Below are 23,391 nucleotides of genomic sequence, written 5' to 3'. Positions count from 1 at the left end.
TATTAAAGTTTCTAATGTCACATGCTGAATCCATTTCCTCATTACACTATATATATATATATATAAAAAAATTTTGGATCATTGGACATATACGATAACTTGTTATTTTCCTTTTTTGGCTTAATTTGCTTCTTAAAAGTTTAATATTACTACTATATATATATATTATATTACATTATATCATTATTTATTAAACTGAATACCAAAGGTAACTACACAACTGATGAAATTTAATAAGAATTTGGAATATAAGTATTAGGGGGTGAAAAATATATACCTATGAGGCCATAGGGCCAAGTATTTTGGTAACCTAAGTTGGATTTCATTGTTGTACCCTATAAATAAACACATAGATTATAATACAATAGTAACATTAAAATGATGTAGCAAATTATTGATTATAGGATACATTGAATGGAATGTTAACTCCACTCAATATATCCTATCAATAATTGGCTGAGGCTATCTGTTTCTGTTTTCCATTTGCCAGTTTGTCTAGATCGAAATATACTGAGAATATATTTTCAATATAGTTTCTATACTCTAATATAATAATTCAATATACGTTAAATTTAGCAGCAAACTGGCAGAATAACTGCTAGCCCGACAGATAGCAGTGAAAATTAATAATAATGGAAGTGAATCAAGAATATTAATAAAAGTGAGTACCAACTATTAATTAGTGCAATTTATTTATGTAGTGAAAAGGAAAGGCTTATGCCAAAATTAAGGCGAACAGGAGGAGGAATAAGGATAGCAATAGACCTCAGTCTCCCTCGAATTGCTCTAATAGTTTTGAGGTTTAAAAATTTAGAGTTAGAAAGCTGAAAGCAAAAGCATAGAAACAGCATATATTATATAGATACTTCGGATTTACTGAGAGCGTAACTGCTCGACCTTATAGTAAGGATCCTGGTATTATAGTATGTAGTGATATTTCAAGTTAATTGGAAAAAATTTTAGAATACCTGATGTACATTTAATAAATCCAATAATGAATAGAAAATTACCAGATATAATAGAAGTTTTATGAATAAGATCAAAATAACATTGAGCTTTAGTTTTTTGGAAATAATAAGAATAAATCAGCATTATAGACATTTGTATGTATGTATTGACTCATATATATGAGTTATAAAATGTCTGCTATAAAGGCACTGCAAGAACAACAGCTAAGCAGTTTAGCGAACGTTTGCATTAACTGAAACAGCAGATCAAATAGAAAATCAAAATTAGTTTTTTGTAAAGATATGAAATAAATAGAAAATGAACAATACCTTCTTACTGTGAACAACATAGCTAAAAGGATTTATAACTCAGTTTGTTGCCTTATATATGATGAAGAATGACCACAGCACCCTCTCACTTTTGGTTGTTATGCGACCGATTAAATATTTAATTAATTTAATAACTGAAAATGTGGAAAAATGAAATAATTAATTAAACTACCTATGATGTTAGAAAAGGCAGAAAATAGTAGAACTAGAAATTAAAATTTAAAACCAAAATAAATAAATAAATAAATTGTGCAAATATAAAAAAATGCAGTAAGATAAGACAATGAAAGATAGCAACACCCGCTTATTTTTGGTTACTTTAAGACCAAATCAAATAAATATACAATTGCTTCCATGGAAGATAACGATATAAAATTGATGGAATTGGTATAAAATGTGTAAAAATTGAATTGTAAAAATTGTTAAATAACTTAGTGTTGGAAAATTACTGAGAATAGGTAAATTTCAGAAAACAGCTGATATTTTTTAACTCACTTTAAAAGAAATTAGTTGCTACCCTAATATGAGTGAATAATGTTTAATCATTCAAAAATTAAAATTAATTACTGCCCCTAGAACCAATATAGGTGCAACCTTTCTACAGTGTAAGCTATGTGAAATATGCTCCAAGGGAAATGCCTATTATTTTCATATGTACAAGCTCTCAGAATGACCTTGGCAAGAACAGAGAGAATAAATATGACTGTCATATTTTATTTTTTATATATTTCAACTATAACTAATTTAGGGTTAATATTTCTCTGCCATTTATTAATTGTGATAATTATAGCCCTGTTAAGATATTTTGCTATGAATTTTTCTAGGAATTCATTCCCAGTCAGTTTGGCTTTTAATTCTAGTAGTGATTCTATAATACTTTTGATGTTATTACTCATTTTTATTAATCTAAAACTCTGTGAAATAATAATGTTACTGTGAATCCTTTTTGCAATATTGGAATGCCAATGCGTTAAGCTAATAGATTCAAAGTTAATCTTTACACTTGTCATATACTGTGGTATACTACTTATTATGAATTTTATAAATATCTATATCTAGATATGTTGCTGCTGTAGTGCTATCTTTTTTAGTACTTTCCAGTTGTAACTCCTGAGGATACTGCGATGCAATATCTTTCTGAAAGTGGTTTATATATATATATTTAGGTACTTACATTAATTATGCTTATGTTAATTGCATTTTATTTCATGTAATTTTTTTTGGCATACAGATGCTGTCATTTCTTCCATGGTAATTACACCTGACAGTTCAGCTCCCCTACCTAATATACTGATGATAACATTTTATTATCAGTCTATATGTATATATATATATATTATGTGAGGTAAAAGTTAGGCAATGGCTGATGTTTATAAGTAAAAGTTAGGCAACTGGCCGATGTTTATTTTAAATATCATATTTATTTTAATTATCAGATATATATATATATATGCACACACACACAGGGTGATCCAAAAGTCAGTAAACAATTAAAGAATTGGTATTTCAGTGAATTTTTGACGTATTGTAACGAGATTAGTGCAGAAATTCATAGAATTACATGGTTTTTTTTCCGAAAGAATGTAAAAATTAGTTCCAAATACATTGTATGTCCACCAGGTGGCACTGTACCAGGAATGATGTGTTATAAAATGTCTGCTATAAAGGCACTGCAAAAACAACAGCTAAGCAGTTTAGTGAACATTTGGGAAAGAAAAAGAAGTTATGTTATCATTACTGGATAAAGTACTGTTGGTAAAATGTTATTAATTTAATGCTGTATCTGCAACTGCAGCTTTGCGATCTTTCCGTCAGTTGAAGGGTATGCGACATGGTAAAGGACCAATGACTGCTGCAGGACTAAAGATGATGATGATTAAGAAATTTGAGATAACTAGTTCATTACAAGATCGCCCACAAAGTGGATGACCATCAACATGTGCTACAACTGTGGCTGCAGTTGCAGAAGACATGGATACTCTAGTGGCATCATCGTCACATGGAGAAGCAAGCTCTCTTGAAGTTTCACATCGAACTGGTGTCCCATATGGGAGTGTGTGGAGGGCACTAAGAGTAGTCCTCCGTAGATATCCGTACAAAATTCAATACCTTCAAGAACTTAGGCATCCCGATTTTGCAAAGCGGCAAGCAAATTGAAGAACATGACAACTGGATGTCAAATGTTTTGCGGACGGATGAAGCCCATTTCACTCTCAATGGCACTGTAAACACATACAACTGCAGAATTTGGGCGACGGAAAGCCCTCGGGCTTACACAGAAACCCCATTGCATCAGTTAAAAATAGTGGTGTGGATTCCTCTTCTTTTGTTATAGGGCCACTTTTCTTTCAGGAAATCAGTGGCTCTGGTTTTGAAACTTTCACAGTCATAGGTCAGCATTATGCTGACCTGTTACGAAACTGCATTATCCCTAGCTTGGGGGAAAGGCAAGCTTTGGAGGTTATGACATTCATGCAGGATGGAGCACCACCCCATATTGCTTCTCTTGTGAAACAACTGTTATTCTCAGCGTTTGGAGAGAATCAAGTGATAAGCCGTCACTTTCAGCACGAATGGCCACCAAGGTCTCCAGACCTGACGCCCTGCGATTTTTGGTTATGGGGCTACCTGAAGTCACGGGTTTGCAGAGATCACCCAACGTCATTGGCAATGCTAAAAGACTCTATATGAGGCAGGTATCAATAATACCTCCAGAAATGCTGTTTCGTGCTGTCCATAACATCGTTACTCATCTTCAGTTAGTGCTCGACAACGAAGGCTGCCACATTGAACATTTACTATAATGAGGTGTTACAGATCAAGTGCCACCTGGGGCACATGTTTGGAAATAATTTTTACATTCTTTTCAAAAATAACCCACTTAATTCTATGCATTTCTGCACTAATCTCATTAGCATACGTCAAAAATTCACTGAAATACCAATTCTTTAATTGTTTACTGACTTTTGACTTTTGACTTTTACACAGGGTGATCCTCCGTTAGTTTTATTCAGATATTCAACTACGTATTTTGCACATGAATATTCTTCTATGATAAATTGTAAATCCGAATTAGACTTGAGCACTCCTAAAATCCAAGGAATGTAATTATTCATAAATTTCTCTTCTGTCTTGCATTTAAGAAATACATGTGGTCGTTTGATACCAGCCCTTAAAATATTTAGATATTCTTCTTCTGATTGGAATTGATTTGATTTAAGAAATTCTTCAAAATTAACGTGATTGTCCAATTCTAATGAGTCATGCATTTTGCGATATTTTTTGCGATAAGCTAATCTTTGATTGTCATCTGTGGCCATCAGTATCAATATACGAGTTTGCGACATTGGCCAAAAAGGTGCTTCAAATCGACATTCGCATCGGTTTGCGCTATTATTTTTATAACAGGTAAAAGTATGTTTATGTTGCTGTAAATTTGAATAATCTGAAGTTTTCTCTATAGAACATAATGCATCTATCATTTGGATTGCTTCTTCTATCCCACCTTCTTTTTCTTCTACTGGCCCAGAGAGTGCATTGTTCATCCATAATAATATATGTGCATGTGGACTTCCTCCACTTTGAAATTCAATGCGTTTAAAGGAATTTGCAACATAATATTTCCCAAAAGGACTATAGGTTTTCGATTTTAAAATTTTGAGTATACTCTCAACAATTTTATTAAAATATAGGACACACGTTACGGGGTCTTCGTTTGTTAATGTAGCTCTTTCCGTGTAAGGTAGATCCATAACTTCATTAGTTGTAATTTCTCGTTTATATCTGAATTTGTATAACACACATAGTAATGCAAGCCACGTTGGTTCACACACACTCAATTTCAAGAACATTATAGGTTTTCCTAATTGACGAATCGTGGCAAACAAATCTCGTTTACGTTGATTCCAATAATATGCTGAATTGGGAATTGATTTTACAAATGCCAGGTTAGACTATTTTATTCTGCACACATCCTTTTATATATGATGATTTATGTACGAGTCTTTGTTTTACATGTACATTAATGGCATAATCGTCATCTAATTCTCTAGGTAATTGATGAACCTTCGTATTTACGTTAACTGGTACATTTATTACTTGTCCAATGATCCCATATTGTCCATGTTCATAATGTAAATGACGAATTTGCATAAAGGGTAATCGTGGTGATATCAAATGCTCAGTTACAACATCCAGTGGAGGCAAATGAGTAGGATATGTTGGATATATAAATCCATTTGACGTGGCCATAGTTGGTATTCGTCCCTCTTTTAATGAAGTGTGATATGTATTACACATCATGAAAGTACTCACTTCTTGTAAATGAAATTCATTTTGAAGTAATTCATATGAAGTTGTTGGAAATGGCTTCAAATCTAATTGAAACCATAAATGATCACAAAAATTACAACTAAATCCAAATGGGTTTTTGTACACTAGTTTTTCAAACTCAATGTCAGCTCATGTAGACACTATAGGGATGTAATCAGGAATCTCATTATTAGCCATTTCTAATTTCGCTTTTTTTAATGCATGATATTCCTTCATTCATTCTGCTCAGGTTTGATTCCTGATAAGTATCAGCACTGCGGTTGACAAGTATCAGGCATAGTAGAACTCTGTGGTTGACAAGTATCAGGCCTAGTAGAACTCTGTGGTTGAATTTCATTATGATTCAGAATTGTTTGAATTCTTAATTTCCTTTTCTTCCGTTCACAATATTCCTTCATTATTTCAGCTAGAGTTTTTTTGGGTGAAGTTTGAGAACTCCCAGCATAACGAAACACTCTTGTTGAATTTCATCTGTATTCACATTTCTGTCCAACTTCCCTTTCTTTCCTTCACAATATTCCTTTGAATTCTGGGCTGTAGATTTTGGCACAGCACTTGCGTATTAATCATTATGCTGATATAAGGATATAACGTAGTGCGTCACTGCTCAATTGCCCCTCGACGTGGGCACCTGTACGTGGTGAGGGGACCTCCCAGTGATGCTGCTGGACTTCCAGACTAGCATCACTGGGATCCACAGCCCAGGTTCCATCAATGGAATCCGGCGTGTTTGCCGTGCGCTGCGACCCGTGGAAATTCGGAAAGGGGGATCCTGGTGGTTGAGGGGCCCAGCTTCAATACACCACTTTGGCCCCTGCTTCGACAAGACGGGAGATCCTGGAAGGCCCAGCTAGGATCAATCAGCTAGTAGGCTCGCCTGCGAGGGTCAACCGTGTCAATGCCATGCCCCTACCCTCATGGTCCAAGGGACAGGATTCAGGCTGGCGGCGGTGCGGGTATGGTGTCTGGGTAGCCCTGGCGTTCCACTCCCGAGCGCATATATTGCATGTCGGGTAGTGGGCGTCCCTTTTGGGCTCCGTGGTGGGTGGGGAGCCCGGGCACTGAACCATATAAAAACTCTATGAATCCTGATAAACTAACTTCTTCAGGGGCCCCAACCCGGTCCCTATCTGAAACGATTGACAAAGATGCAGATAGCATTATTGCTAAAAAGAGGCAGCGAACCGAATTACCATCAGGGCCAGTCCCAAGGTTCTTAATTATTCATTCTATCAATGAAACACTGATTGGTAAAATGTCGCCCTTTTTTTATTCAAAAAGGGTTAGATGGGTTAGCAGGTTCACCCAAATCAGTTAAGAGGCTTCGTTCTTGAGACCTTTTAATTGAAACTAAAAATGACAGGCAATCGGAACATCTACTCCGAGTAACATCAATCAGAGGAGTATCCATAACAGTGACACCACACAGAACACTAAATTCATCGAGAGGTGTCATTTTGGAGTGGGACCTTCTCGACGTCACCGAGGAGGAAATCTGCTCCGAATTAAAACCACAGGGAGTTACTGCCGTCAACAGAATCACTGCGCGAAGGAATGGAAAAATTGTTAAAACCAGGAGTGTTATCCTGACTTTTAACTCTCCCAAACCTCCTGATGAGATTAAAGCTGGCTACATCAACTGTCCAGTGCGTCCATATGTTCCAAACCCTTTACGGTGTTTTAAATGCCAGAAATATGGACATTCTCAAATGGCCTGCCGTGGAGTCCTTGCATGCGCTCGATGTGGTGCAAAGGACCACGAAACAACAGCATGTTCAGCCACGAAACCCACCTGCATTAACTGTGAAGGCAAACACCCGGCCTACTCCCGAGCATGCCAGAGGTGGAAAGAAGAAAAAGAAATTCAACGGCTGAAGGCAGAGCTAAACATATCGTACCAGGAGGCAAGGAAAGCAGTGAAACCTTTCAACATCAAAAAACCTACCTACGCCCAGAAGGTAGCAAGGAGGTGTTCGATTGGGACTCAGACGGACATGTCCGTCCCTCCAAAAGAATCATTTACTCCCATCGCATGTTATCTTTTAAGCTCCCAAAAACCTGCACAGAAGGACCAATCAGCTGCCACTCCTATATGGTACCTCCTAATGCTCCACAAATAACAAAAGCAAATGCAAAAGAAAAGAATAAGAAAGGTGAAATACTACCTAGTACCCAAGAAAACATGGATGTTGAGCAGAAGGAGGTAAAAGAAGACTCAGTTTTGGAGCTCTTTGCTGAGGAGGAAATGGACACTGGACAGCGTCCATACTTCCAAAGGAAGGAGAAAGCCAGAACTGAAAAAGGTAAGCCCTCAGCACCTCAGAAGCCGCCTGATGGACCCACCAAGCCAAAATAATGGCTAAATTCCTACAGTGGAACTGTTGTGGATTCTGGCAAAATACTGATGACATCAAGGCACTCCTGCAAAAGCACAAAGCAGCTTGCTTTTGCATACAGGAGACTTATTTAAAGGCAAATGATGACCCCACTATGCATAACATTACCATCATTCGTAAGGATAGAATTGTGGATGGTCCTGCTCACGGAGGAGTCGCAATCCTCATCGGCAACCAGATCCCATTTCAGCCTTTGCAGCTTACAACTAGCATTGAGGCTGTAGCAATTCGACTTTCAGTGGGGTTCTTATTAACTGTCTGCTCTGTCTATTTGCCACCTGGGATAGACATCCCCCAGACAGATCTTAATGATGTTATCAAGCAATTGCCTTCCCCATGTTTAATTCTTGGGGATTTCAATGGACATAACACTCTGTGGGGTAGTACTAACACCAATGGAAGGGGACGAGTCATAGAGCATATGCTCACTGACAATGACCTCTCCCTCTTAAATGTGGGAACAAACACCTTCTTCCACATTAGCATTAGTAGAGGCATTTGATGCAAGAAAGCAAGCTTATGCAGCATCAGCCAAAAAAAAAAAAAAAAAAACCCACTTCCACTTCACCCCTCTGTTCGTTCAAAATACCTGTCCAGCTGAGCCTTAAACTTATTTAGGCTATCAACCTCCACCACAAGGGATGGAAGTCTGTTCCACCAACCAACCACCCGCTGGCTAAAGGCATATTTCCGCACGTCTATCCTACATCTGTCTTCCTCAATTTAAATTTATGCCCTCTCAGGTGATTATTCCGAGCTAGAGGAAGAATCCCATCAGCATTGAGCATGCTCAAACCATTCAAGGCTTTATACACCTCTATCAGATCACCTCGCTGGTGCCTAGTCTCCAGACACTGTAATTTGCAAAACTTAAGCCTTTCTTCGTAAGAGCACCCCTTTGTTCCATTCACTAATCTTGTTGCCCTTCTCTGTACTCGTTCCAGCAGCTCTACATCTTTCTTGAAATGAGGCCTCCAGACCTGTATACAGTACTCTAGGTGTGGCCTGACCATTGCCTTATACAAGGGAATAATCACCTCCTTATCCCTGCTGGAAAAATTCCTGTATATCATTGACAATACTCCATGGGCTACTCTTGCAGCCCGTCTGCACTGCTCAGAGAACTTCATATCTGCCTGCACAACCACCCCCAAGTCCCTTTCATTCTCTACCACTGTCAGCGTAGTACCACAGAGTTGATACGTTGCTCTGGGGTTGCTGTTTCGCATGTGTAGTACTTTACATTTGTCAATGTTAAACTTCATTTACCACCTCTCAGCCCATCTGCTCAACCTTTCCAGATCCTGTTGCAGCAGCATAGTGTCAGTAGTGTCCTTGACAACCCTGCCAACCTTTGTATCGTCTGCAAACTTGGACATTAAGCTTGATATACCATCATCAATATCATTTATAAATACAGAAAACAATAATGGACCCAACACTGAGTGACTCCACTAATAACATTAGTCCACGATGAGCAGTGTCCATTGATTACCACTCTGTCTTCTCCCCCTCAACCACCCCTTTATCCATAGCAGCAATTTGCCTCCAATGTCACACTGCTCCAATTTGTGTAGCAGTCTTCCATGTGCAACAGTATCAAAAGCCTTTCTAAGATCCAAGTATATAATATTAAAGCTATTCCCTGCATCCAGTTCTTTTGTGACTGCATCATAATATCCATTCAAATTGGTCAGGCAAGACTTCCCCTTAACAAAACCATGCTGTGTCCGAGCTATAACTGAAGTCTTGTCTAAATGATCCTGCAGTGCTTCTTTAATCAGTGCCTCCATTAACTTTCCTGGAACAGAAGTTAAGCTCACAGGTCTGTAATTACTGTGTCAGCCTTTGATCCTCCTTTGTGAATTGGGGTCACATTTGCACATCTCCAGTCTATGGGTGCCTCCCCTGAGTCCAAGGAAGCTCTCATAATTATGGCTAAGGGTTTGCTTACTTCCTTTGCTGCCTCCTTTAATATAACTGGATAGATCCCATCTGCCCCGGGTACCTTTCTTGTGTTTATCTTCAACAGTTTCTCCTCCACTTTACTCCCAGTTATTTCAAGATTCTGTAGCTTACTGCTAGAGTTGAATACACCTGGCATTCCCCTTGCTGAATAACTCCTCATGTGTGAATGTCGATGCAAAATATTCATTTAGTTTGTTAGCTACCTGAGCAGGATCATCAACAGTTGACCCATCAATATCAAGTGGACCAATCTGATTCATCCCCTTCCTTCTAGAGTTTACATAAGTAAAGAACTCTTTGCTGTTTTTCTTTGCATCCCTTGCCAAGGATTTCTCGTAATCTGCCTTCGCCTGCCTAACCTCCTTTGTAACTTGGTTGCATATCAACTTGTATCTATCATAGGCTTCTGTGTCATGTGTTAATTTGTAAGTATCCCATTCATTTTTCTTCTCTGCCATATGCCTCATTAGTTCATCTGACATCCATTTTGGCCTAAACCTTGAACAATATTTCTTAGTTGGTATGTAAAGCCTAGTAGCTTCCAAGATTAATTCTTTGAATGCTTCCCATTTTGAATTTGCTGTTGGTAACATCATCAGTTGGTCCCACTGTATAGAATTTAAATACTGTCTCAGTCCATCGTAGTCGCCTTTACGGAAGCAATAACCCTTCCCTTTACCCCTAATGGTAGTTACCTCTTTGAGTAAATCCCACTTCAGCACACTGTGATCACTGCCACCTAGTGGTTCATTTATCTGCAGATTCTTAATGCATGAAGAATCACTGCTGATAATCAAATCAAGAGTATTACTCCCTCTAGTTGCCTCCCGAACATGCTGATGTAGAAAACAATCATCCAATAAATCCACAAAAGCCCTGCTAGTGTGTGAGTATCCAGCCCCCAAATTCCAGTCAATATCTGGGAAATTAAAATCTCCCATTATAAGACTCTCTGATTTACTGGCCCACTCTATTTCCCTGTACAGTTTCTTATTATACTCATCAGAGTCATTAGGCCTATAGCACACTCCTACTCTCAATTTTGATCTCCCAATGCTTATGTCACACCAAACTGACTCAACACTGCTCTGTCCAGCGATGTCGACTGGCTTCACTTCCTTGGTTTTTATGTGTTTCTTAACTAATAGCATAACCCCTCCTCCTTCCTATCCTGTCTATCCTTTCTGTAGACGTTGTACTCCCCAAATTCCAGTTCTGCATCCCTTATATCTGTGTGACACCATGTCTCTGATATCCCAACAATATCTGCCTTTGATGTTTTGAGCAATACCTCAAATTCATCAAATTTATTTACTAAACTCCTAGCATTGGTGTACACGCAAGTATACCTGCACCTGTTTCTATTCTTAGCTACCCTAACACAACCCATGTGTTTACTTGTACCGCAATGATTCCCAGCAGTCTCTGAAATATCATGCATCTTGTTTTTCAGGCTTCTGGTCATTCTAATAGAAGCAGTGCAAGAATCTCTTTCACCTCTGCCAGTGGCTACTGTCAATCTACTGGTCTTTGTCTCCCCCCAAGCTAGCAGTTTTCCGACCCACCTAACACTGCCTCGATAGCATCAGCAAATATTCGTGCACCCTTTCTATTTAAGTGTATCCCATCCCTGTAGAAGCAATCTCTCCTGTTAACAAGTACAGTCCAGGCTGAAAAAAATTCTACCCCTTGAGCCTTGCACAATCTTTCCAGGGCCGAATTGATCGACATGGCTCTCATCATATACTCCCTCCTATCGTGTCTGGGCAGAATTGCAGACACTTTCAAATTCAACCCTAATTCTCGGCTTTTGTTCAACAGTGACCTGTACTTATTAAGTAATTCTGCCGGTCTCCTACTCTTAATATCATTAGTGCCAACGTGTACAACTATATCACCTTTTGTGCCCTTAAAAGATGATATTCGCTCTACAACGTCATCAACCTTTGCCCCTGGCAGACATGCCTACCCGTACATTCTCTGCCATTGATCTTTCTATCTGTTCCCCTTCTCTCCTTCCTTCACTTACTTGGGAGGTAGAAGAAAATCCATATGGAAGCGATCACTTCCCCATGATAACAACCCTAACTAGTGGTAGACCCTGTCTGCCATTTAGTTTACCGCGGTGGAAGATTGATCAGGCTGACTGGAATGCCTTTCAATATCTGGCAAACTTTGACATTGCTACAGTCAGTCAGGAGCCAATCAATGAAGCAGTCATGTATGTCACAGAAACGATTGTCCAAGCAGCTGCAATTGCAATCCCAAAATCATCCAGCCGGTTCCCACTATTTCCCAAACCTTGGTGGAATTCAGAATGCACGGCAGCAAAAAAAGCACAAAACAAAGCGTGGGGGATATTCCGCCGATATCCCACGACTGAAAATTTAATATCATTCAAACGTGCACGTGCGAAAGCGCGTTATGTACGACATCAGAGCCAAAGGAAATCTTGGATTCGTTTTACATCTTCCATAACTCAGGCTGCTAGCTCAAAAGTAGTCTGGGATAAGATCCGGAAAATGAAGGGAAAATATTCAACATGCCCTTCAATGATCCTAGAGCACAACGGATGTCCAATTGCAGATCGAACTGCAGTTGCAAATACTTTAGGGGAAACATTTGCAAAAATCTCTGCAACAACATCTTTTCCCACAGAGTTTTTGGCCCTGAAAAAGAAAATTGAGAAAAACCCACCGAACTTCTCTTCAAAAGGGCTTGAATCATATAACAAGCCCTTTTTACAGGAAGAGTTAAATGCAGCACTCTCTCTCACGCATGCAAGTGCTGTGGGGCCCGATGACATCCACTACGAAATGCTAAAACACCTCTCACCACAATCTAAGGATCACCTTATAATTCTGTTTAACAGAATTTTTATTCACAAACAATTTCCGGATTCCTAGCAAAGGGCTATCGTCCTTGCTTTCCCAAAACCAGGAAAAGACCCTAGCAATCCAAGTAACTATCGTCCTATTGCTCTGACAAGCTGTTTGTGCAAAGTCCTGGAAAGAATGGTTAATGCACGCCTTGTATGGTATTTAGAAACAAACGGTCTGCTTTCAAGGACACAGTGTGGCTTCTGAAGAAATCGATCCACTCTGGATCATTTAATCCGATTGGAAACGTCCATTCGTGATGCTTTTATTAAATCCGAGCATTTGGTAGCAGTTTTCTTAGATACTGAAAAAGCGTACGACACAGCCTGGCGATTTGGGATTTTAAAAGACCTCTATAACTTTGGTCTTAGAGGTAACCTTCCTCTTTTTTTAAAAACTTTCTTTCGAATCGCCAGTTTCAAATCCGTTTAGGATCCACCCTCTCTCGAGTTTTCTCTCAGGAAGAGGGAGTCCCACAAGGATCCGTTCTAAGTGTCACGCTTTTCGCAATCAAAATAAACTATCGCAGAACAACTTCCACCCACTGTAAACAATGCCCTCTATGTTGATGACTTTGCTATATTTTGTCATTCATGCAATATGAGGGTCATTGAAAGGCAACTGCAGAAAACCATTGACCATCTTACAGCTTGGTCTTTGGCTAATGGGTTCAGATTTTCATCACAGAAGACTGTTTGTGTACACTTCTGTCGCAAACGTAATCTTCATCCTGACCCAGAATTAAGGCTTGGGCGAAATAACATCCCAGTTGTAGCAGAATTCAAATTCCTTGGACTTATTTTCGACAAAAAGCTGACATTTTTACAACATATTCGTCAGCTGAGGACAAGATGTGTCAAAGGGCTTAACATCCTTCGTGCCCTTTCGTCAACCTCATGGGGCGCAGATCGTGCTACCCTTCTTCGTCTCTACCGGGCACTTGTCCGTTCCAAATTCGACTATGGGTCTCAGGTCTATGGTTCTACTAGAGATAGTGCACTTCGGTGGTTAGATCCAATCCACCATCAAGCCATCCGGACAGCCACTGGAACATTTCGCACATCTGTCCAAAGCCTTTACGTTGAAGCAAATGAACCATCTCTGTCTCTTCGACGTAAGCAGTTGTCCTTACAGTATGCCTTCAAATTAAAATCCCTGCCCGATCATCCCACGTGGCCATCCGTCTTTCAGCCGCGCTGGGAAAATCTCTACAACACCCGTCGGACTGCCAACAAACCTTTTGGTATTCGCATTCAAGGGCTGCTGAATGAGCTAAACTTGACGGTAGACAATGCTGCCCAGTCACCAAGGCAATTCTTTCCACCCTGGCATGCTTATTTTCCAACTTGCAACTTCTCCCTTAAGATCTGGGAGAAGGCTACCACACCGCCATCTGTCTACCAGCAACTCTTTGCATCACATAGACAGCAGTATTCTGGCTTTCTGCCAATCTATACAGATGGCTCAAAGTTAGAATGTCATGTGGGATCTGCTGTTGTGTTCCCTCACAAAACATTATCCTATAAGATCCCACAAGAAACTAGCATTTATACTGCAGAGTTGCATGCAATACAATCAGCCCTGGATCACATTAAAAATCGCGACTACCAGAGGTATGTGATTTATTGTGATTCATTGAGCGTATTACAGGCTCTAGTATCGGTGAGGTATAACCCTCATCTGATCCTGTCCAGGATCCGGAAGATTCTTTTTTCTCTCATGGAATTAGAATTTGATATTCGCTTTTGCTGGATCCCAAGCCACATTGGGATCCGGGGAAATGAATTAGCTGATACCACTGCCAAATCAGCCATTTCCCTGGATAATCATTGCCTGTCAGTCCCCTATACAGACTACAGGCAAATAATACGTTGTAATTTACTCTCCCAATGGCAAGATTCTTGGCACGGACAGGCAACAAATAAATTACATCGCATTAAGCCTGTAATTACGCAATGGCAGTCCAGTCTACGCAGGGTCCGAAGAGAGGAAGTTGTTCTTGCTCGGCTCCACATAGGTCATAGTCATCTAACCCATTCCTACTTGCTGAGGGCGGATGACCCACCTATGTGCGAGATATGTAATGTTATTTTAACCGTTAGTCATATTTTAATAGAATGCCCTGTTTTTATAGAAGCATGACGCTTGTATTTTACCGCTTTTAATAATGTGATTAAGCCATTTACACTCAGTCAGATTATAGGTGACAGAGACAATATGTCCGACGTTTTTAACTTTTTACAATCTATTAATTTTTATACAAGAATCTAAGGTTTATACTTTTTATACTTTTACTTTGCATCTTTTGACAATAATTAATTACTTGACGTGGTAGCTTTGGCTACCAAAATGTTTAGTAGCGTTTTAAAATTTGACTTTGGCGCATTATGGCCTTAGCTGCCAATTCGCCATATCAAATCAAACTGCTCAATTGTACTTGTTATGTCACTGCACTGTTGCATACAGTTGAGTTTTCTTGGGTGCATGCATTGTACTTGTATCACTGCACGCAACAAGTACAATGCATGTGCCCAAGAAAAGATGTTTTTAACATCAAATACAACGCATGCGCATTGGGTTTCGTAATGATTTTATATAACAATTTCTAGGTAACATAACGCTTTTTTCCAAATAACGCCGGTAAAGACATTTTTTTTTTTTAAATATTTGTGTGTGGTATTATATGATAGGCAACCTTATGAAACTAGCAGGGAGCAGACAGTGCCAAGTGATAACTGAATAATTAGACTTAGCATGCTAAAAACAGATCTTTACTGGGTGATAAAGTTTCTACATATATTTAAAAATATATTATTGGAGTTCTGCGAGACAAAAGATTTAGTCAACCTATCTTTATTATATAATTTTATACTGTTTACTTTATGCATATTCAAATTTAAACATAGGTGCCAGCATTGGCAGTAATCTTTCTGTCTGACTGCTTCAATTTCTTGTGGGTATGAAAGTCTACACAAACACTGCCAGTCACTTCTCTGATAATTTCCTCTAGTTAATCAAATCAATAGTTTTTGGCTTTTTCTGGTAAACATTTTCTTTGACTCTGCCGCAAAAGGGGGGAACCCATCAATGTCCAGTCATATTGATATAGGAGTGCTAAAGTGTGGCAGACTACCATCTTGCATAAAGATTGTTTCCTGTTTGTTTTAGCGAGGCATGAATTAAGGAAAAACAGAATTTTGAAGTAAAATATATTTTCTGAAAATTCTGTTATGTTATATAGGTTGTGTGGTCCCTAGCAATCTGTGTTGTGCTAATGAAGCTTCCCCTAACCAAATACTCACTCTTTGCAAATCTCAAACCTTCTCTACCATGGAATATTGTTCCCATTTGTAGGATGGTGACCCCCAAAATCTCTCTGAAGCTTCTAGACTCCATTTGGAAAAAATCAGTCAGGTTAATTAATGACCCATCTCTTACAGTCTCTCCACACTCTGTCTCATATACATTCAGTTTCTGCTGCATGCCTTTTTTTTTTTTTTTTCTCCCCAGATTCAGCATTTTTTGTCTGAATTGGTAATTCTAACCCAGTCCAAACATGTGCCGAAACCAGTCAAAATCCATTTACTGTCCCACTCCAAACTTGCAGAACAACTTTTCTTTTTTCTCATTTATCCCTTCTACTTCTGTTTTTTGAAACAACCTTCCTTCACATGTATTTCCCAGGAATTGAAGTCTAATGTTAAATATCTTCTTCCTTCTCAATCTTCAACCTGTACATGTCACTAAGTAAAGGTTCTAATACCTTTCACATTTGGGGTTTTCATTAAAAAATAAATAAATAAAATTTTTTTTTTAAAGGTTCTCTGAGCCCTCATTGAGCTTGATTTCAGCAACTCCATCCTTTAATCACAGTTTTCTGGATAAAGTACCTGCATGCAAACTGAGTTTTATGTTTCCACTTGAGTTCAGTTTTCAGAATTTTTCTGTACAAAATTGTAAGACAGCCAAGTTTATGTATACATGCTGTGATGGCTTTCTTAAGACTGAAAATGCATCTTGTACTACTTGTAATGTTCTCATATGACTCAGACATGAGGTGGTCTTCCACTGCATTTGCTATCTGCTACAGATCCTGTTGTTAACAGATTTTTGCATCAAACTTTTATGGTTATATCATTCACTGTTGTGTTATATCCTTCTTCAACTCTTCATCTCTCCAAATAGCCATTACTGACCTCCATATTTCATATCTTCCAAATATGAAAAATCATTGATACTAAGTGGCCCAGCTATAATTCAAAACAAAACAAAAAAAAAAGATAATAAAAGATGTCAAATGATATTACATTCTTTAATAAACATAACTAAATATGTATTGTGTTATTTCACTCTTACAGTAGCATTTAAAAAAAAAAAAAAAAAAAAAACTATTATAGGAGTGCAATTTTTTTTATTTAATTTTTTTATATAATGCATTTTATTTTAATATTTAGTATTTTTTCAATATAAAACTTCCATATTATTTAGATTTGTGGCATGCTGCATTTTTTATATGAATTTATTGTCATTCAATTATTTTCAGTACCCTGTGATGACAGGATCAAACTAGTGGTATACAATTTTTGTTCTTATTTAAGTTGTGTTACTTCTTAATACTAATATTAAGAAGTAATTGCTTCTTATTAGTATATGACCAGTGACCACTTCAACCAGTTTACATTTGCTGAGTTTGTTTATTTAAATGCATCAACAAATAAAAGCATATGTACAATACATGAACAAATATACATCCTTACAAACAGACAAATACATTATCAGAAAATAACTCAGAAGATAATCAGAAGATTTCAGCTGTTTCAAGCTTGTTATAATAATAGCTAGTGGGTGGTTGATTGCTGAAACAAATGTCCATCTGTCATTGTGGAAGTTGATAGCTTAAATAAATTCAAGGAAGAACTGGACAAACTTTTGGAGCAAATTGGATGGGTGAAATGGAAGGAATGGTGGTTTTTTTTTTTTTTTTTGTTTTTTTTTGTGTGTGGCTGATGCTGTATAAGCTTGCTTTGCTTTCTTGCATAATATGCCTCTATTGATGCTAATGCCAATAGCTGTAATTGGGGCAAAAGATGAAAGGTTGTGTGAGCTCTCTACCTGTGATACAATGATTAACACATTAGTCTTCATTATGCGAGTGTACCTTATTGAGAATACTTTTTATTTTTCAAAAACTGAACTCCTCACCCATGTGTAGGGACACATATCATGCATGACCAAGGCTAGGTATGTTTAACATTAGATTTTATATAATGTTTAATTTTAAGTCAGTTTGTCCATGTTGGATAAAAAAAAATCCCAGTCTCTATCCGAAATTAGCTTAATCTATATAAACTCGAAAGAGGGAAAAAACAGGGGTCCAGAAAAAGTTCCTATTGATGACTGGATTTGAATGTAGATCTTTTCAAAACTGCTGTAAGTGACCAACTCCTCTATGCTACAAGAGTACAAAAATTTGTTTTTATTCTAATGTAGCTATATAGTTTTACAGGAGATTTACAACAAACAGAATTGACTCTTATAGCAAGGAGGAAAAATAATTGGTGGTTCAAACTCATTCACTACACTCCATGCTCACACTGAGTAAGTGAGCAGAGGGAAGCCTAGTTAAACTGTCAGTTACTTTTCTCTTTGCTATAACAATAGGTTTTATATTTTATGGCTTCAGTTTGATTCAGATGTGAAATGTATAAAGTTCTGTAACTGCATACTGTCCACTAAGCCATAGCCAATTCAATAATTTTTTCTTAAGTGTATAAATGACTAAATAAATATAGATAAATTACACTACCTGACAATTTTTTTTTCCCCCCCATACCTCTGGAACGAAATTTAGTTATTCTGAACAAAATTAATGTCCTGATTATCATAATATCAATCTTTTACTTCTGTCACGTCTACATCAAAAGATATACGCATCTTTTAAATTCCTTGTTTTTATACAATATCAGCATACATGGTTGTAATTATTACACACAATGTATGTTAATTAGACATGTTTCCCACTCAGTGATTTCTTTTATACTCCAAATTGCTTTCCCATTTAAGAAACCAACAGTAATTTCCCATCATGGCAGATCCCAGCGACCTTGGTATTGTTTTTCCATTGCAGATACGTCCTGGTGGAAGCGCTCTCCTTGTTCATCACTGATATCTGCTAAGTTTTCAGGAAAGAAATCCAGATGGGAACAAAGGAAATGCATTTTCAATGACATTCGACACTCCATGTTCTTGAAACATTTCAGCAAGTTTGTCATCAGTTGCTCATAGTTCTCTTCTTTTCTTTTTCCGAGGAATCCATGTACCACAGCCTTGAAAGATCTCCATGCAGCCAGTTCGACATCATTCAGGTTTCTTTGAAATTCCTCATCTTTTAGGAGCTTTCTTATTTGAGGATCTATGAAAATTCCTTCCTTCAGCTTTGCATGAGATAAATTTGGAAACATTTTCAGTAAATATGCGAATTCTCTGCTGTCTTTATCCAGTGCCTTAGTGAAATTCTTAATCAGTCCAAGCTTGATGTGTAAAGGGGGAAGAAAAACCTTTTGTGGATCAACCAGTGGAAAATACTTTACATTGCTTTTGCCGGGAATGTATTCATCTCTCTTGTCCCAGTGTTGTATTTAGTATTAGTATTAGTAACGGCCACATGGTGCAAGAAAGCCTATGGCTTATGCTGCACCAGCCAAAAAAAAAAAAAAAAAAAAAAAAAAATCCGAGCAAAACAATGATAAAAACAAAAAAAATAAATAAAAAATAAATAATAATAATTAATAAATAAAAAAAAATAAAATAAAATAAAAAATAAATAAAAAGGAAATTAAACCTATCAACCTATGTGCTTCCCTTACCCGAAAGTACTATCCAGATGACCTTTGAATTTCCCCAAACTGTCGGCCTCTACCACCCATGTAGGCAACTTATTCCAGTAATTTATAACTCGCTGGCTAAAATAAAACTTCCTGCAGTCCAATCTAAACATTTCCCCCCGTAACTTGAATTTATGTCCCCTATTCTAGCATCATTTATAATCTTGAAAATTTTGTCCTCATTCATTTTACTGATGCCTCTCAGAGCCTTAAACACCTCAATCAAATCTCCTTTAAGGTGTCTAGTTTCCAAACTCTGCAACCCACACATTCGAAGTCTTTCTTCATAAGGACGCCCTTTTGCCGATCTCACCAGGCGAGTTACCCTTCTTTACACCCTTTCAAGAAGCTCTATGTCTTTCTTTAGGTGCGGTCTCCATACTTGAACACAGTATTCCAAGTGTGGTCTAACATAAGCCTTATATAATGGGATTATCACGTCCCTATCTCTACTTGCAAAAGTTCGATAGATCATCGATAGGACACCATGGGCCTTCCTTGCAACCTGTTTACAATGCTCAGAGAATTTCATGTCTGACCGTATTGTAACACCCAAGTCCCTTTCCTCCAGTACTGGGTTTAGTTGAACTCCACCAAGTGAATAAGTTTTTTTGGGATTACTGTTTCCCAGGTGTAATACCTTACACTTTGTTGGATTAAAGCACAGCTGCCATTTTTCTGACCATTCTTGAAGTCTATCTAGGTCTCTCTGAAGAAGCTCAGCTTGACAGTGATCATTAACTACTCTACCAATTTTAACATCATCTGCAAATTTAGACATCACGCCCTCTATCCCTTCATCAATGTCGTTTATGAAAATTAAAAACAACAGTGGTCCTAATACTGATCCTTTGGGAACCCCACTTCTTACATCAACCCAATCTGAGGAATAGCCATTTATCACAACCCTCTGCCTCCTGCCCTGAAGCCATCTTTCTATCCATCTAAGGATTTTCCCAGTGATTCCAACCTGTTCCAGCTTATAAAGCAACCGCTCATGTGGGACTGAGTCAAAAGCTTTGCTGAAATCTAAATAAACAATGTCGAAATTATTCCCTAAATCCAGCTCGTGAGTGACCCTTTCGAAATAGCGAACCAGATTTGTTAAACATGATTTTCCCTTTACAAAACCATGTTGAGTATCCTTGAGAATTTCAATTCGATCCAAATGATCCTGAATTCCACCTTTGATCATTGCCTCCACGATTTTCCCTACTACTGAAGTCAGACTGACAGGTCGATAATTTCCAACTTCACTTTTAGAGCCACCCTTATGTATGGGAGATACATTTGCACTTTTCCAATCCAAGGAATCTCCCCAGAGTCTAGTGATGCTCGCATAATTAGCCTCAATGGTTCAATGCACTCGCTTGCTGCCTCTCTTAAGATTATAGGGTATATTCCATCAACTCCAGGAGCCTTGCTGGTCTGTAGGCTTGAAAGTTTTTTCATTAAATAATCTTGCGAAATTTCAATATCATTAATTACATATTTTTTAACTTCGCTCCCACAATTTCCCATTGCCACAAAAGGCTTTTCATTTGTAAATATCGATGCAAAATAACTGTTGAGTTCATCTGCAACGACAGCTGGTGTATTTATTACTATCCCCTTTCCCTTACGTAAAGGTCCGATCTGGTTTGTCCTGCTCTTCTTGGCATTTATATATGTGAAGAATTCTTTATCCCCCCTCTTTGCTCTGTTTGCTAGTGATTTCTCATAAACTGCCTTTGCCTGTCGAACCTTTTCTGTGGCTCTATTACACATCACCTTGTATGACATAGTGTTTAGCTGTTGCATGGCTATCCCACAAGCACAGGAAACAACATATTTAGTGAAACCACCTTGCAACCCAACAAGCAATCCAATCACTTTGAGATCACCACAAATATTCCAACCATAGTCATTGTAACTTATAGCTGCAAGAATCTGGGACATACTATCGTAAGTTTCTTTCAGGCCAACAGCATGAACAAGAGGAATTGATGGTAAAGTATTTCCATTATGAAGCAATACTGCTTTCAAACTTAGCTTTGATGCATCAATGAACAAATGCCATTCAGAGGTACTGTGATCAATGTTCAGCTCATGCATAAGACCAACGACGTCTTTGCAGACACACATGGTGTTTTCCATTGCAAAATATCTTAAAATCTTCATTTCACTTACGGTATATTATAATATTTGTACCTTTGGCGAGTAAGTTCCACTGTTGTAGTCTCGATCCGAGTAATTCAGCCTTCTCTTTGGGTAAGCCCAAGTCTCTGATCAAGTCGTTTAATTCTTCTTATTCAATGTAGTGTGGGGCCTTTTCTTTTTCTGGCTCTTAGTCCAAATCATGTGAAGTACATGGTTCCACGACATCTGGTAAAACGATTTCTTCTGTACCTTCATCACTACTTCCAATACCCTAAGATTTTGGTGGCACAGGTACTGGCAGTTCTTTACCGCGTGGCACTGGCCTAATTGCTGATGGGATATTTGATGCAGTGATTGCTTTTTATGGAAATACCTTTTATTTTTGTCATGCAGAAATAGCAGTCGTCGAAATGATTCTTGGGCTCGCACCACACCATAGAGATGGCAAAATGTAATGCTCTCAGCTTGCCATATAACCGCAGCTTTAAGTTCGTTGTACAAGTAATACAACAAATATGTGGAGCCCGATCTTGCAGCTGCAGTACAATGAATATGCAACTTTTGTGACATTGTATATTTTCTTCCTCTGAGTTTTTGGGGTCAAGTGTCCACAAACATAGCAAAAAGTTGTCCTGGTAATTGACACAAGTTCTATGCTTTGTATTCTCCATTTTAACAATGCATTAACCTAAAAACAGTAAAAGCAATTGGTAAATTTAAACAGAAGATGAATTCTTGTAGGGTAGTTTATCATACACTATATATTGAACAGTTGAATGGTGTAATAAAATTAATAAAAATATTGACTTGTCTGGAAAAGTGCATCAGAATATACTATATTGCAAGAACAGTAATGATGTACTTGCTTAACTTTTAGCCCAATAAACAAAACCAACCAAAAGTTAATAAGTTTAAAAATTGTATTTCAAACAGTAATGATATATTTGTACAGAATCCAGTTATCTATCTATATCTTAAAACTGAGATGTTATAGGAAATTTTTATGATTGATTTTAAATTCTGTACATAAAACTTGACCAGAAATAACCATTGATTTGCTGGGGGTAAAAATCATGTTGGGTAGTGTTATGTAATTGATTTTTTTTTTTAATAACAGGAAGAAGTTCTACAAGAAACACTTATGATGATTCCTGATTCTTTAAAGCGATTACGGGCTGCAGCTAATGATCTTAAGAACATATTAGTAAGCTATATAAATTTTCACAGTTTATTTTTCAGTTTTTTGCTATTCTGAATTTTAATTTCTACTAAATAAATGAAATTCCAAAAGATTAACATTAATATATAGTCGCAATCAAAAATTTGGATCACTCCTTACCTTTCAGCCTTATGCTGTAGAAAAAATTTTAAAAATGAATTGGTCAAATGATTATTATAGATTTTAATTATCCATCTGTTTGTGGCTTAATTAAAACTAATTTATATGAGAAGTAAGATACAGTGCAAGGAAGCAGTAGCTTTAATTTTAACTTACAAAAAAAAAAAAAAAAAAAAA

The 23,391-nt window shown here is 37.6% G+C and overlaps 1 protein-coding gene across 1 annotated transcript in view; it reads left to right on the top strand.

Annotated features, from left to right (window-relative positions):
• LOC150083350 (tubulin-specific chaperone A-like) overlaps positions 1 to 23,391 on the top strand; it is a 76,982-nt gene that overhangs the window by 38,410 nt on the left and 15,181 nt on the right. Inside the window, exon 3 of the mRNA XM_090377204.1 lies at positions 22,993 to 23,079. Within this exon, the coding sequence (XP_090233330.1) occupies positions 22,993 to 23,079 (87 nt within the window). The remainder of the gene's footprint in view (positions 1 to 22,992; positions 23,080 to 23,391) is intronic.

Source organism: Mastigoproctus giganteus, chromosome 7, assembly GCF_048544385.1.
Source record: "Mastigoproctus giganteus isolate SK-2022 chromosome 7, ASM4854438v1, whole genome shotgun sequence".
NCBI lineage: Eukaryota > Metazoa > Arthropoda > Arachnida > Uropygi > Thelyphonidae > Mastigoproctus > Mastigoproctus giganteus.
Note: the sequence above shows the minus strand (reverse complement) of the source record. Positions and strands in the feature narration are given on the sequence as shown.